We start from the raw sequence: 15,185 nt of genomic DNA on the forward strand, positions 1-15,185 counted from the left end.
CAGGAGATCACAGAGCCAGAGCAGCAAAACTTGGAGCCACTTTGAACCACACGAGCTGAGCTCTTTCAGAACTCCCCCGACCTGGCGGATCATTCCTGAAGATTTTTTTGAACTGAAAGCAGCTGAGAGGTTTTGCTCTGTGAAAAGTGCTTTAGGGAAGAAGAAAGGAAGGATTATCAGCTGTTGAGACTTAAGAATGAAAAGCAAAATAGAACTCAGCAAATGCACTTTGTGTTTGCATTTCCAAGGTGCATCTCTGCTCAGGGGATACACACCAGGCAGATTCAGGAGTCCAAGGAAGGCTACAGCGAAAGAGAAGATTTTTAGGGATTGTTTTCCAGATTTCCTGTTTTTTTCTGTTGTTTAAGATCCGACAGGCCACCAGGTGAAATTAAATAAATCCAAACCAAACAGCCAGGCCACAAGTGGAGGGACGATCCTGCAGGTAACGTTTATCTGATGTACTCCTCCTCAGAGGTGCAGGACGTGTCTTCTTCTGTGCTTTCCTCCAGATCTGGCAAGTTGCCCCAGAGCAATACATTCACACCTGGTGGGGAGGAGACAAAAGAGGGGGGTGAAAAAAAGGTATTTTTGGATTGTGACCTTATATTTAAGTTGCACAACTGTCTATTGTGAGAGAAAATAATCCTTGCAAAACCCGGGAAGTCACGTTCATGATGAATAAATCTATTTTCTGTCTTCTTCAAAGTGATCTTGGGAGTGTTGTTGCTTATTTTTTTCAGCCCTATTCAGAGGATAAATCCCCGCCCACAGAAGTATTTAGATAACCAATTCAGGCAGCTATTGATAAGCCCCTCCTGGCTGATTTATTTGTGAGCAGCATCGACCCGAGGCACAGGTGACACTGCAAGGTTTGGGCAGGGAGTTGCCCTGGGGATTTATCAGGGAGCTGTGCATTCCTGAGGGCTCCAGCCCTGCCAGACACTTGGCATCCATCCCACCAGGATGCAAGTCCAGCTAAGGAGGACTCACTTAGGGAGGGTCAAAGTGACAACGTGACTCACCCAAAAAAAGAGATGCCTCTGGACAGCTGCCTGACAGCCCAGTGAAGCCACCCCCAGCACTATAAATAAACCCGTGTTTATACTGGTGGTGGTCTTGCTGCAGAAAATCCTGACTCCTGTCCACAGAGGGGAGAGGGTAAGATCAATTTACGCCGAAATTCTCTTTTACAACTGCCTCCCCCCGAGTGGTTTTCTAGATCAGCAGCACTTCCTCGTCCCTCCATATGCCAGCCTCCCTCCATATGCTTGGGCTATATTGGGATGCCTCGTTAGGATCGGGAATCAGGGTTTCAGGGAAGGGAAAGGGAAGGAAACAAACTTGTCCCTCACCAGAAGGGTCGAGCCTGTTGATGCCAAACACTGCCTGGCTGTGGAACATCCAGAAGTGGCCGTTGTTGCAGGACAGCAGGCAGGGCTTGCAGGGACAAATCACGTGGTAGCCAACAACGTTCCCACTGGAAAGGCAAGGGGAATAATGAGCCTGGGGAAAAGCTGGGTGTTGGTGGCTTTTTCCGGCTCTGATTAAATAGCCCCAGTGCCAGACCATTATGTAATGCACTGGTTTTGATAGGGTTAAGGGAACAGGGTTAAACAAGTATCTTAAATATTTAGGGGACAGCTGTCAGGAGTTACGGAATATCTGAGTTTCAGATCTTTGGCACATAAAGCGTTTAGTAACCTGAATTGTGTAACCCAGATTAGTTTACATACCAACAGATGCTGGTGGATTTCTTTATTTATTTTCCTTCAGAAGGCCAGTGATTCCAACCAGCAAAGAAGTCCATCACACCCAAAATCCCCCTGTACACAAGCACCGTGCACGGGAGGGTACCAGCAGCAGGAGTAATGGGACTGAGAATTATGGAATGGTTTGGGTTGGAAGGGACCTTAAAGCCCATCCAATCCCACCCCTGCCATGGGCAGGGACACCTTCCACTGTCCCAGGCTGCTCCAACCTGGCCGTGGACACTTCAGGGATGGGGCAGCCACAGCTGCTCTGGGCCAGATTATTGAAGCCTTATCAACTCTCCTAGATCAAAACCATAACAACCATTTTTCCATGTGTTCCAATGAGATACTTCTGTTTCTCTGCTTCTGTCTAAAAACCAAAATATTGTGTCCCTATCACAACCCCCCATTGTTCAAATCTGAGAAAGGTAAAAATCGTGATTACGGAGCTGAAAGAATTCTCTCAGATAACTGTGAGCTATTTGAGAGTTGTTGTTTTCACCCTTAAATATCAGGCATTAATAAGGAGGATAAAAGAACTCCAAGAACTTTAGCGACAGCATGTTCCATCTGCTCCCAACAACTCGATCTGCCAAGAGGATGTTCTATTAATTAGAATATGAGTAACTGCTGCTTGCTGGGGCCTTATTCACAGAGCTCTCTGAGTGTTGAGGCAGACATTTAATCAGGCAGGTGGCACACAAGCTTTCCCAGAGACTCAGCCTCCTGACAAGGTTGTCACATTTCCGCTGGGGACTCGCACAGAAATACCCTGGCAGCCTTGCCCAGGAGCGGTGGGCTGAGTTTCTCCCCAGCAGCATTAAACCTGCAGCAGAGAACGCAATCTGTTCGCTCGTCCTGTAACTCCTGCGCTGCGGGAGGTGAGGGCGAGGAGGCGAAACAGGGCTGGGACACGTCGGTGTCACCACTTGTGTCCTCACCACTTCAGACAGGCGATGTTCTTCAGCTTGCATTTGCAGATTTCAGTGAAGTAGCAGCTTCCGATGAAATCAACAGTTCTGGAGGAAGGAAATTCACAGAAGTTTAGAGCTGCTGCGATTACAACTGCAGTGTTACAATAACACCGGTCTGAAGTCACTACAAAGTGATGCTGCCATTGGTCCTGTGTGGTTTAAACTTCCCGAGGCCACACGGTGCCATTTTCCTTTTGACTATCAGCCGTACTCATACGGAAACTTTAAAAAGAGACCCACGTGGCATCGCACGAGTATCAAAAATCCTCTTAAAATAGCCCAAAAGAGCAGAGCTTCCCTTGGTACTCAGAGGCTCTCAGGCTCAGTGTGGCACTGTCAGTCAGATCCCCGATTACAGACATCGCCCCAGTTCCTGCCAAATCCCAGCTCAGAAACAGAACAATACCTTAGAGGCTGTGATGTTTAAATCCAAACCTTTGATTCCTTATCTCCTCTCCAACCCATACTTTCTGATTACCATGTCATTTCACAATCTGATTTCCTTACTATTCAAATCTCGCTATGGGAAAGCAGCAGAGAGCCGACTTGGGGGAGAGTCCTGGCAGCAGTGACAGATCAGGTTTGTTCTGTTTGCGGGTCTTTATTTCAAATTCTAATCTTCGCTTCGCAAAGGAGCGGGAGGAGCTTCCCGTGGCCGCTGAGCCGGTGCCATCCCTACGGATGGATGAAATTGGGGTTTGGATTTGCCCTGCGCGGGACAGCCTCGCTCTTTGCCATCCCGCCTGGATGTAGGGATGGAGATGTAGGGATGGGGTGAACCCTTGTGTTTTGTGGGGCTGCTTTCCCGGTGACAGCGGGGTTTGGAGTGATGCTGAGAACCCTCCAGCCGTGTCACCCCGCTCGGCCGTGCCCCCCGGCGCTGACAGTACCCCGACCCCCGGTGCGACACACCCTTTCTCCCCTTCCCGGCGCTTACCCCGAGGGCGGGATGTCGGTGGAGTAGAGGTCGGTGTCGGTGTCCGCCAGCAGCACCGCCTGCATGCCCCGCGAGCTCAGCACCTGCCGGCAGAACCGGCAGCACAGCACGCTCACGCACCGGTCCTCGAAGGTGCAGCCGCTGGAGGACATGGCGGGTGGGACCCCGCTCCCGATCCTGTCCCGGTCCCGTCCCGATCCGGTGCCGGTCCCGTTCCGCTCCGGCGCCAACGGCCACGCTCCCACCTGTCAGTTTGAATTCCCGACCGCGCCCTCCCATTGGGCGCCGCAGGCCACGCCCACCACCATTGAAAAACCCGGTGGCTCCACCCCTCCCGTCTGGCTATTGGTAACAAGGCGCGCCCCGCCTCGCTTCTACTGCTCACACCGGCTGTCACTCACACCTTCGCCCCGCCCCTGCGCCGCTCTCGGCCGGCGGGGCGGTGCCACGGGCGCCAAGCGGCGGGAAGAGGGGGCGGGCTCATCTTGGGGACGGCGCTGTCTGATTGGTTGTGATGCCCGTCGCTCATGCCCAGCGCGCCGCGCCCATTGGCCGAGGCGCTGGGCGGGGCGGGGCGGTGGCGGGCCGGTGCGGGGGACCGGGCGGCGGGCGCCAGCGGCCGGAGGACGCCCGGCTGCGGGAGGCGGCTCCGCAGCGCCCAGGTAATCGCCCCGGCCGCCCGCCCGACCCCCGGCCCTCCCGTGCCACCCCCCCCGGCGGGCCGCGAGCAGCCCTCCGCCGCCGGCCCCGCTGCCTCCCCGGCACCCCGAGCCGCGTCCCCCCAGCCCCGGCCCCCCCCCCCCCGGGACCCCCCCACGCTTCCTCTCCCCGCCGCTCGCATTGTTCTTCCCGGGCGGGATGCGGATCCGGTGGGTGCCGTGTTTATTTATTTCTTCCTCCCCTACGCGCATCTTCCGCGGGGGGCTGCAGCAGCGCGCCCTCCCTCCTTCCCCACTCCCCAAAAAAGGGGGAAAAAATACCAATTGAGAAGAAAAGGCGGCGGAAAAGTTGTGTCCCGCCCCGCACAGCGCAGCGGGCCCTGGAAGAAACCCTAAATCACCCCCAAAAAAACCCCGAAGAGGGAGAAGCTGCGGGCGGAGCCGCCCGGCGGGGGCGCGCCCGGTGTGCCCGGGGCTGCGGGGCGGCCGCCGGTGGGGCCGAGCCCGCGGTCAGCGGGGGATGCTGCGGGAGCCGCGTCCCGGGGGAGCCCCGCAACCCGAGGAGCCCCCACATCCCCGGGAGCCGCTCCCCAAGGAGCTCCCGCTTCCCAAAGGAGCCCCGTTCGCCCGGGAGCCGCTCTCCGAACAGCCTCCGCACCCCCCGGGACCCGGTCCCGAAATTCTCCGCCGGAACCCGCACCCCAAGTTAACCCGAGCTCTCCCGGGAGCTGCATCCTAGAGGAGCCCCCTGCTTCCCAAACCATCCCCCGTTCCCCCGGGAGCCGCACCCCAAATCACCCCCCGGGACTCGCTCCCTGAATTCCCCCCGGTTCCTCGGGACCTGCACCCCAAATTGTCCCCGGGAGCCGCATCCCAAAGGAGCCGCTGTGCCCAGACCATCGCCCGGGTCCCCCGTTGTAGGCGTGTTCCCTCGGTCACCTGGCCGGGCTGCAGTTGGAACCTCACGCTGCCGCTGCTCAAAGGACGATTTGCAATGTCAGGGTGTCAGGGCAGCTTTGCTTCCCATCACAGGTTTGGGCTGCGAGCTGTAATTTTCTAAATATATATTTATTATTGTTATTATTTCTTGTATTTGCAGGCAAGCAAACCAAAGCAAACGGCTGCTTCTCCTCTGCTGCTGCTCTCGTTTGGGATTTGATTTGCATCATCTCTGAGCCCATTAAAAGAAAGAAATTTAAAAAAAAAAAAAAAGAGAAGAGGGAAAAAAAAAAAAAAGGGCAAACCAAACCCACATAAAACATGTGCGGAAGGACTTCCACTCCCCGGCTGTGCTATTAAGGATCAGGAAGAGCCTTTGGGGGCTGCAGGATCTCGCTAGGCTGATGCTGCTGCTCAAGGATTTGGTGCAGGGAGACAAAACTGCTGCCTCTTCCATCCGCTGATCTCAACATCTGCATTTTCCTGCTGCTGTGCTCCCTCTCACACCCTCTCTCCATGGACTGATTTTTTTATTTTTTTCCCTTTTTGCGGGGGGGAGGGAAGGACGAGCAGAAAGCCAAGGCATCGTGCTGAGAGGAGCGAAAATTGCCTTTATAGCTCGTGTTCTGGTGGATCTCTTTCGAGGTTATTCAGCTTTTTGGAAAAGAAAACATGACGTCGCCAGCAAAATTCAAAAAGGATAAGGAGATCATAGCCGAATATGACACTCAAGTTAAAGGTAAGGAATGGTTTTATTTCCACCCCTTCGGCTATCGCAAGCCTGGCTCGCAATTGTAGGAGTTTGCAGTGGATGTTTGGGTGGGGAAGAGGGAAATCATTTGCAGATTGCCTGGAATTTGCAGGGCTTTTTTCGTAATACAAAGCTGGGTCGGGTTTGCAGCGCCGTGTCTCGTCCCTATGGGGTAGTTCCTGCTTTGGTGTTGCCCTTTTTAAGGTACCACAGCGGGGGCTTTTTAGGGAATACACACGTTTTTGAGTTCGGGGAGATCCATATTTTCCTGCCTGCCGTTCTGAAAGGCGGCTTTGCATGTGAAATACGAGAGGCAGGGAATTGCTTTTTAATCCTCTGCCTGTCATGGGAATCTTTGAACAATCTGTGCAGTGTCAGAGGAGCATATTTCCACTGCTGCTGATGGGGGACTGTGCTCGAGGGTCCCTGGGAAGCTGTTTGTGCTAGAAACTTCCATTATTCAGGATTTCGCTCGGGGTGAGTCCATAATATTCCCTGCCTGCTTTTCCTTGCCGTGCTGGAGTGTAACACCTCGAGGCTGCGGTGTGGGTGTGGGTGTACACACACACAGAAATGCGCACACTTAGCAATGAATAAAACTCGTGCAGCAGCGTTATTCCCATCATCCCAGGGAATAATCAATGGGTTTAAACAGCACCTTTTGCAATGACCATGCAAGTCCTCTGCAGAATTCAGCTGGCTGGGTTTCAGGCCATCATGTGCCCTAGGTTAAAAAAAGATAAAAGATGGTGAAATGCCCCCCTGAGCTGCTTATTTTTGTGAAGTTTTCAGGATAATATGCATTTAAAAGAATAATTAGGGCTTGTGCATGGCGTGATACGTCGCTGCTAGGAAGTTACGAGATTCAGTGATTTATCTAATTGGTTAAAACTTGCTTGGTATGCTCAGAGCAGGCAGGAAAGATGGCCTTCGGGCAGGGTTGATTGAGTTAAATCAATGCAATTTGAAAAAAAGAAAGCCAGATTTAAATCTGAGTAGGAAACCTAGATTAAAATTGACAATTAAGATATTGTTTTGCAATTAGGTGCTCGGTTATTTTTCCTGCTGGGGAAGGGGGGGCTGCTTGTTGGTTGCAAATCATTAGAACATGTTGTCCTACAAGACATGTCCTACACTGACCCCAGTGCCCTGGACCTAGAAGCAGTTTGGGTATTTATGTTGAAAAATGCTTATTTGAGCAAATATGAAGCTGTGTAAGAGTTTATCTTGATTATTTTTTTTTTAAATTTTGAGGTTCTTAAAGTTAGAAATGGAGAAGGGCGTGTTTCTCTTTTACTGGTTTAGTTTCTATTCCTGTTTTCGAGCTGTCTTTGGAACTGGGAATTGCAGTCAGTGTAAAATTAGAGGCTTGTAGGTTCTTTCATTATTTACCCCATCAAAATGAGCGTGATAGATCCGAGCTCGCAGTCACAATATTTGGGAATAATACGGAAGCGAGGCTTTAGAATTAGCAAAGCGCATCCTCTCACCTCTCAGCTCTCGCATGAATTAGAAATCTTTCCCTTCCTTTTCAGGCAAGAGACCAGGAAAATGGGGAAAATGGGAAGGAGCCTTCCTTGTAGCTGCCAGGACTCAGTTCATCTCTGGAGGTGCTTGTGCAAAGGGCTGTCAATTCACCTGGAAATGTGCTCCCAAAAGTGGATCGCAATAGTGGCACATGGGTTTATGGTTTTTTTGGCCTTATAAAATGTTGCTCTCTTAGATATGGGAAGTTAAGGAGGCCGGAAGTGTGTGAAGGGATCAGGAGGAGCTGGGAGAAGGGGGTTTCCTTCCTGAATTAGTGGTGAGGGCAGCGACGAGTTCGCCTCGGGATGCTCGTCCCTCTCCCAGCGCAGGGACCGCAGGAGTGGGGAAGGAGGTGCTGATCCATCTCCTGTGCTCCTTGGGAGGGAGGTGTAGAGGGACCAGACAGCTCAGAAGTGCACAGGACAGTCCTGTAACCACCCTGTCCCACATCCCCTCCTTTATTTCAGAGGGGGAGCTTTCCTTTTCCACCTGGCATCGACTTTTCAGGAGCTGCTTTGACAGTGGGGATCGTTCTTGCCCTGCCTTTAGGTACCAGCTTTGGGGGGAGACTTTACTCCTTTTAAAACACCACAAATCTTGCTTAACATCCCACAGATACCTCAGTTCCGAGCTGGATAGTGCTGTGATTCCTTAGGGAACATCTCACCTGTAATTCCAGGGATGTGCTCGTCTCTCCATCACAGTGGCAAGATGAGATGGGCTAAATCCACTGCAATGCACAGCTGTGGTGATGCTGCCTCGTCACCAAACATACCAAGGTCCTTCCAGGAAGATTCTGGTGTCCTGGTCAAATTCTGCCCTTGATTGTGGGAACGGCGTGGAAATGCTGTTAGCTCTGGTGGAGGCTGTTTGATATCTTTTCCCGGTGTTGGGAAGTGGAGCAGTGCTTGTGGGGGTGAGGTGAATCACGTGTTGGGAGTGCTGCACGAATTGTGAGGTGGCATCTGCTTCTCTGATGAGAAAACTCGGATATTTTTTGCTGGCATTTAGAAACTTAGGGCGTTTTTTTTGCTTCCCTCTGTCCTGGCTCTGTGCTGGGAGCTGTGTTTAGAGGCTTCGTTTAAAACCCTTAATCCACAAACACCTCCTTAAGCACTTTAAATGATTGCTAATGGAATGATGGAGCTTTGTTTAAAAATTTAATAGCCTTAAGTGGTTAATCAGAAACCATTTAAAGAATGGCTTGATTAATAGATCATCGCTATGCAAAATTTTTGATTTTCTGTTGCTGAATGAGCTTGGTGTTTTTTATTGAAAAAGGGGTAGCAGGGCAAAGGATCATGGAATGGTTTGGGTTGGGAGGGACCTTAAAGCTCAGCTCATGGGCAGGGACACCTTTCACTATCCCAGGTTGCTCCAAGCCCTGTCCAGCCTGGCCTTGGGCACTTCCAGGGATGGGGCGTGGATGAATGAAACCTTTTCTTCTCCTTAACCACGAGCTTTAGGTGTTTGTTGTCTCCCAGCAGCCACATCTCTGCCTCTTTTGGCTTGGAATTGGCTCTTCCTGTGGTTTGTATGTGTGGGGAGATCAACACTTGAATGAAATGCTTTCTGGAGTTGAAGACTTTTAACCAAAGTTGCTGTGCAGCGGTCAGGGGGCGTGGAGGGAACGAGAGGTTCCTTCCTGGTGACCTGTCCACTGTGGCTGAGGTCAGGCTGTGCATCTGTGGACGTGGCTGGAACCAGGCTGGACAAAGCCTTGAGTTCTTGGTCTGACTCTTTGACTGACCACCAGAGGATGTGCTGGGTGACCTGGATTTGCCCAGTGATCCCACGGCCTCCAGCATCTGGAGGCTCAGCTACAAACCCTCTCTTCTCCCGAAGGGAATTGACCCCCAGAGGTGCCCGCCCACGTTGATTTTCCCCAACACCTGCACTGACCTTGAGTCTTTCTCCATTGGTTCCATGGTTTGTCCTCTCTGCTCCTGGAGAGGGTCCCACAGTTACTGGGCTCTTCCCGTGGGACTCCTTGGAGTGCCTCTTTCTGAGGAAACTCCAGCATGGCTCCGTGTCAAGCAGTGGGAATTCTCCTGCCAGGACGGCCCGGGTTCGGCAGGGGAGGGAAGCGCTGCTTTGATACCTCCCCGGGCCGTGTGCCCACAGGGACTGGGAGCCCTGTGAAGCTGCAAAGTGAGGTTCCGTGGGCTCCATATGGAGCCTTTGATATCTCAAGCTCATCCCCTTGTCTGGATTGTCTCTCCCAATTCCTTTGTGCAAGTTGTGGGAAGGCAGAGATAATTAATTTGTGCTGTGCAGTGCGTGCCATGTGAGATTGGGATGCTGCCTCTGTGTGCTTGAGCAAGGACTGCCGGGCTGTTTTTTGGTTTAATATATTAAATTGGAGTGTACACTTGCTGAGGAAAGAAAAGCCAGTGATTTATCTCTTAATTCTCCTTTTCTTTCTCCTCGTATCCCACGAGAGCCTTATATTTAATTAGTTTGTATAAAGCTTCAGTAAATAGCTCCATGGTTTGAGCTGCAGAAATTTAATACTGACATTTTTTTACTCAGCGAGGGCTCATAAACCACTTCTGTCCTTGAGGAGTCGCTAGCAAAGGTTAAAATGCATCTCTTGCAGATCTTGCAGCCCAGCCCAAAAAGTGCTAAAAATATGACAAATGGATGAGGTAACTTACAGCAGGAGCAAGCAGAGCCCAGAGGTGGCTGCGTGGTTGCTGAGCTGAGTTTGTCTTTGCTAAGGGAAGATTCCTGATAAGAACAACTTCAGGCAACCTCCCAGCTGCCATCACACTCGGGCTACTGGAATGTCTAAAACTTTCCTTTAAACCTCCCCAAAATGGCTGATAAATTTCGGATAAGTCCCTTTTTCCTCTCTGGGTTGAACATCTGAGAGTGTGTTTGATCTGATTGTGATTTTTTGCTTTAAATGCTGTGTGGAAATCTCATTTGTATGGTCCATCTTCCTGAGGGATGCTTGGCAGTTTTTAATCCTGGTGAACTCTCTGGAGTGGTCCAGCCCTTCTAGGTGTGAAAGATTGCAGAAGTAGCTGTGACGGGGTCAGCAGCTGTAATTTGGGGGGTGGAAGGGAAGTGTGATGCTTTTGGTGATGATTTGGACCAAAAATTGGCATTTCCCTCAATAGCTGCAGGATTTGTTGCTTTTTTTTACAGAACTGTCTTCAGATTTTTAGATCACTCAGCTGAAATCACGGTCATGAATTTTACTGCTGAACCTGTGCATTTTGGGATTTTTCTGTGGTGTTGATGTTACATATAAATTTGATTCTTCTTTTGTGTTCATCTCCTGTTCAGGTTCCCGGGTTGGTCACTGCACACTGTGACTGATCCTTGCACCACTTGGGTGGGGATTCCCAGAGTTTTTAATAAACCCTGTAAAGAGACTTTTCAGCCACTCACCCCGGTGTGGTTGAGTGAAATAGTCCTGAATTCTGATATTTTGACTCTGTACGGGTTGGATTAACGTTCCCATTTAAAATGTAAAACTACCTTTTAAGGGGTTTTTGCAGTTAATCACGGCTCTGTGCCTGTAAGTGATTCCATTTGTTTGCAACAATGACTTGCTCCAAACTCCGGCTCTGGAATTGCTGTGGAATCATCTGGTTTTCTGCAGTTCCTGATAGTGCTAATCCCTTGAGTTTTGGAGCTGGATTGGGCCAGCCAAGCAGCCTCGGTGCCAGAAAGGGGGAAGGGGGCGTTGGGAGACTGCCTTGATGTTCCAGCAATAGTTTGTGTTTTTGTGTCCAGCTCCTGCTAATGGATTATTAATGAGGATGGAAAGAGGTGGAAGAATGCAGAGTCTGCCTTCCTTCCTTTCCAGCTCCAAAATCCCTCTTTTGCAGTTTCTTCAGGTGTTGGAAGGCTGGAGAGCAAAGCTGACCAGACCACTCCATCCTCTTAAGTGCTTCAGTTCGCTCCAAAAGCAGAAGGAACTGCCAGTGTAACTCCAGTAGGATTCTATAAAAAGTTTACTGGTAACAGCCAGTTTTCCCTGACTCCCAGCTAAGGGACAGGACATTTTTCCTTAGCTCGAAGTGATTTCCTTTGTGGTGAGCTTACAAATTAGTATCTTTCCCTTTTCCTGTCAGTTAAAAGGCTCGAATCCTCTTTTATTCTTTTGCTTTTAAATCCTTACTAATTTTTTTTTGGCCATTTTGGGGATTTACTTGGAAGAGTCTCTCTGCCTGGTGAACTTTTTTCAGCTGTCGTTATGAAGAGTGAAAAATCTGAACCTTTGTTGAGATGGAAAGTATGTTCAAACACATGTTCCCTTGAATGGCTTTCGCTCTGCCATGCACAGTTGATATTCATTACTCAGGACTTTATTTAGTTCATTTTTCGGTATGACTTTCACAGATTTCATGGTTTCTCTCTGAGAATTCCTATGACATCACGGGTGTCCTGCTCTTGGAATGCTGTCAGTGTTTGGGAGGCAATGGGTGCCAGTGCAGTTGTGGGATTTGCTGCGGGATAAAAGGTGGAAGAAAATGGGAGAAAGGGTCTTGACCTGGCAGTAATTCCATCAGTAGAGAGCAGTCTCCATTTCTACTTTCTCTCCCTTTCTTCCAAAATTGCAATACTCCAGGAGACAAAACAGGGCGTTCTTTCTGTGAAATCCCTGGATAATGGTCATCAAAACTCTTGATGTGTTTAAAGTCAAACCGTATGGACGTAAAGTGAGGGAGCTCAACTGGTGTTTTTCCAAGTAGATGCTGTAAATGGATTGGAACCATTTAAAACATTTTAATTTTTTGCCATCAAAGTAACTATTTGCTGTTGTTAAACTCGAAATCTTCTGACCCAGTTGTTTCGCTTTGAGTTGAGAGTTAATCGTAGCTTCTCTGAAGGTGTTGCTAAATGTGGTACAGAAATTCTTAGATCTTTAAGTGTTTCCAGCAATGCTTCACATTGGTTTGTGTGAAATGGGCTGAATTAGGCCAGGGGAGCGGCACATGAGCAGCTCCTGCCTTTTTGACTCTTGAGAAGGAGCCAAATAACCAGATTAACTCTAAATGTTAATCTGCAGCCCTGAAGTGCTGCAGCAGGGTGAGCTGGGCGGTGCTACTACATCTGACATTGGTTTTGGGTTGGTTTTGGTTTTTTGTTTTGTTTTTTTTCTTAAATCATAGGGCTTTCCAGAAAGAGCCTCTTGGTTCAAGCAGGGAAGGATTTTTGGTTTGTTTCTGTACCGCTGTCATTGGACGATGGTTTTCCTGCAGGGAGGAAACCATGGAACGATGCAATTTATAGATGGGGAGTGCTTGCAAATTGAACCTCCTTAAAATAACGACAGTTGTTGCCTGGGAATGAGTCCCTGAGTGTGTCTTGGGCCAGCAGCCCAGGCCCACTGCAGGGCATGCTCTAAATTTGGGAATTTAGGTGGGAAATTCCACAATATCCTTTTCTTCATGCAAGTTCACCTTGGAGCAGGGCTTTTGCTGTTCTTCTGCTCTGAGTATGTGGTACCAAAAGACATGTTATGTGATTTTTGTGCTTTTAGGGGAAAAAAAAATAGGAGTTATTCACATATTTCATTAGCACTGCTTGTTATTAAAATATAGGGAATTTTTTGGGATAGGATTATGCGTCTAAGAAACTTCCACTCATCAGCCAGACACAATTCCTCAGTCTGGGCAGGGCTGTGGCAACCACGGCCAGCTGGTGGCTGGTGGGGGCTCCCTGGCATGTGACAATTCTCCTTCTTCCACCCCAGTTTTCTGGGAAGGACTAGAGGAAGCTGTCTCAAGTGTTTTCCTGGGAAATCACAGCTGTGAGGAGTGAACTCCTCCTGAGCAGTCGGTGGCACTGTGAATAACCATCCCTGAGTGGAAATGAAGCTTGCTGGAAAGCTGGTGCTCTTCCACCTTCCTGGAAGGCAGAGCTGGATCAAGTGCCTGTAAAGCAGAATGAGGGAATTGTTTGGATTTGCCAAGATGCTGAGATGCCTTCCTGCTGCCAGGGCTGCCTTCCTGACAGGAGCACTGGGCAAATCCACTGTCAAAGTTTTATCTAGGTATCTATTTTTAAATTTATTTATCTATTTATTATTTTGGTTATTGGTAGATGTAAATTCAGACCTGTGACCCATAAAGCAAATTATCATGCGTGTGTTTTGATGAGTCCCATGAGCCTGAAAGCCCAGGACAGAAAAACACATAAATGAAGCAGCTGGTGTTGCTGTGAGGGGGGAAAAAAAAAGTCTCAATTTTTGTTAATTTGTGCAGGGGATGAAGGAATGAGTGACAATGACAAACCAGAGTGTGGAGGTGCAGATCCCCGAGCAGGCCTGTGGAGGTTTTGCCCCAGTGTTTGATAAGCAGTCACTCAGAAATGGAATAAATGAGCATCCCTGTGAAGTGGTTTTGGAAAGGAGCCTGGCTGTGCTTTGGTCTCTTTAATGAATGTAACCCTTCCTAACTTTTCTGTGTTCTCTCCATCTGGTGAAGGAGGAAGAGGCTTCATCCCAGCTCCCCTTTAAAAAAATACCAGTAAACCACCAGTGTTTGTGCTCCTTGTGCCCGTGTGTGTCCCAGCTCCACGGGGAGGGATGCAGCGCTGCAGAAGGATGCTGAAACAGGAACAAAAGGCTCTGCCAGTAAACGGCTTTAAAGTGTGCAGCTGGAAAAGGGAGGGAGAAATGCAGCACTGCAAAGGTCACAGGATACACTGATGATGTTTGGATGGAAACTCAACTTGCTATGAATGAAATTGTGCTCTGGTGTTTTCCCCCTGGAGCTGGAATGTCTAAAAATTCTGGATACTCCTTGTTCTGTTTCTTTTTCTTTTTTTGCCTTTTCTTTTTTCGGCACTTGTGAGTTGTGCTGTAGAAATGAAAAACAAAATGGGAAAAAGGGAGGATGGACAGCACCCACAGACATGCTGGGAGAGGCTTAAATATTCTGAGCTCAGCCAGGTTCATCAGAGCTGTGACATTACTGGGTTCTGGTTATTTGCAAGTCAAAATTTTGTCTCTGCTGAGTTGTGTGAGGTTCCTTAGCAGGGAACTCGTGTTGGCAAAGATTTCAGCTCTGCTGACCCGGGTTGTTGGATAAACTCAGAACTTGGGCTGAGCACCCCTTGGAGTTTTGGACCCCTTGAGTGTTGATTTTATTTCCTCTGTGTGTGTGTGAGTGCTCATTGCTGGGTGCTAAATTGCCTCTTCTCCCTCCTTATGCCATCCAGATTGCCTGTGTTTGCTCTGAGGTTGGTTTGAACTTTCATCAATCCATATGCTGGTGTTACCTTCCATTATATAATTAATTTCTGACTGTAATGATAAATTAATTTACATAAAAGTGTAAGAGAGAACTTTTTATTTAGGCCAGTTGTCTAATGCCAAACACATTTATAACCATTGTCTTCATACTTAAGGAATTAATCTTAATTTCAGCTTTATGCCAAATTATTTCCCCCATCACAGTGAACTTCATAGAATATAGCTGGGAAGGGCTCCTTGCATCCGTTAATTTCCACTTTTCACACTTTCTCCCTGGAAATCTTGGCTAAAAATGCTCCCCACCAAACGTGTCCGTGGAAACTCAGGTGGTAGTTTGGTTTCAGTTTTAAATCAGGAAAAAATTCTGGCCCTGGCCCCTCTGGAAAATCCCTACAGGTAGAGCTTTCGTTTATGTCTTGAAAGCAGTG

At 49.2% G+C, this 15,185-nt stretch overlaps 2 protein-coding genes across 4 annotated transcripts in view; one reads left to right on the top strand and one right to left on the bottom strand.

The window, feature by feature from the left end:
* Positions 1-452: 452 nt before the first annotated feature.
* FAM72A (family with sequence similarity 72 member A) lies at positions 453-3,817 on the bottom strand (the record flags this gene model as incomplete). Its single annotated transcript, XM_082296162.1, has 4 exons — positions 453-547; positions 1,356-1,480; positions 2,696-2,773; positions 3,666-3,817. The coding sequence occupies 4 exons, from the start codon at positions 3,815-3,817 to the stop codon at positions 453-455; spliced, it is 450 nt and encodes a 149-aa protein (XP_082152288.1).
* Positions 3,818-4,289: 472 nt separating this feature from the next.
* The window catches only part of SRGAP2 (SLIT-ROBO Rho GTPase activating protein 2), a 92,185-nt gene continuing 81,289 nt past the window's right edge, over positions 4,290-15,185 (top strand). For 2 of the 3 annotated variants that reach the window (XM_082296140.1, XM_082296141.1), the window contains exons 1-2: positions 4,290-4,327; positions 5,424-6,002. In XM_082296140.1, coding sequence (XP_082152266.1) covers positions 5,936-6,002 — 67 coding nt within the window. In that variant the 5' untranslated portion in view covers positions 4,290-4,327; positions 5,424-5,935. Of the gene's footprint in view, positions 4,328-5,423; positions 6,003-15,185 lie in introns of those variants that run through there. The other variant, XM_082296142.1, reaches the window with a different exon arrangement.

This window comes from Coloeus monedula (genome assembly GCF_965178545.1).
Source record: "Coloeus monedula genome assembly, chromosome: 23".
NCBI classification, from domain to species: Eukaryota; Metazoa; Chordata; class Aves; order Passeriformes; family Corvidae; genus Coloeus; species Coloeus monedula.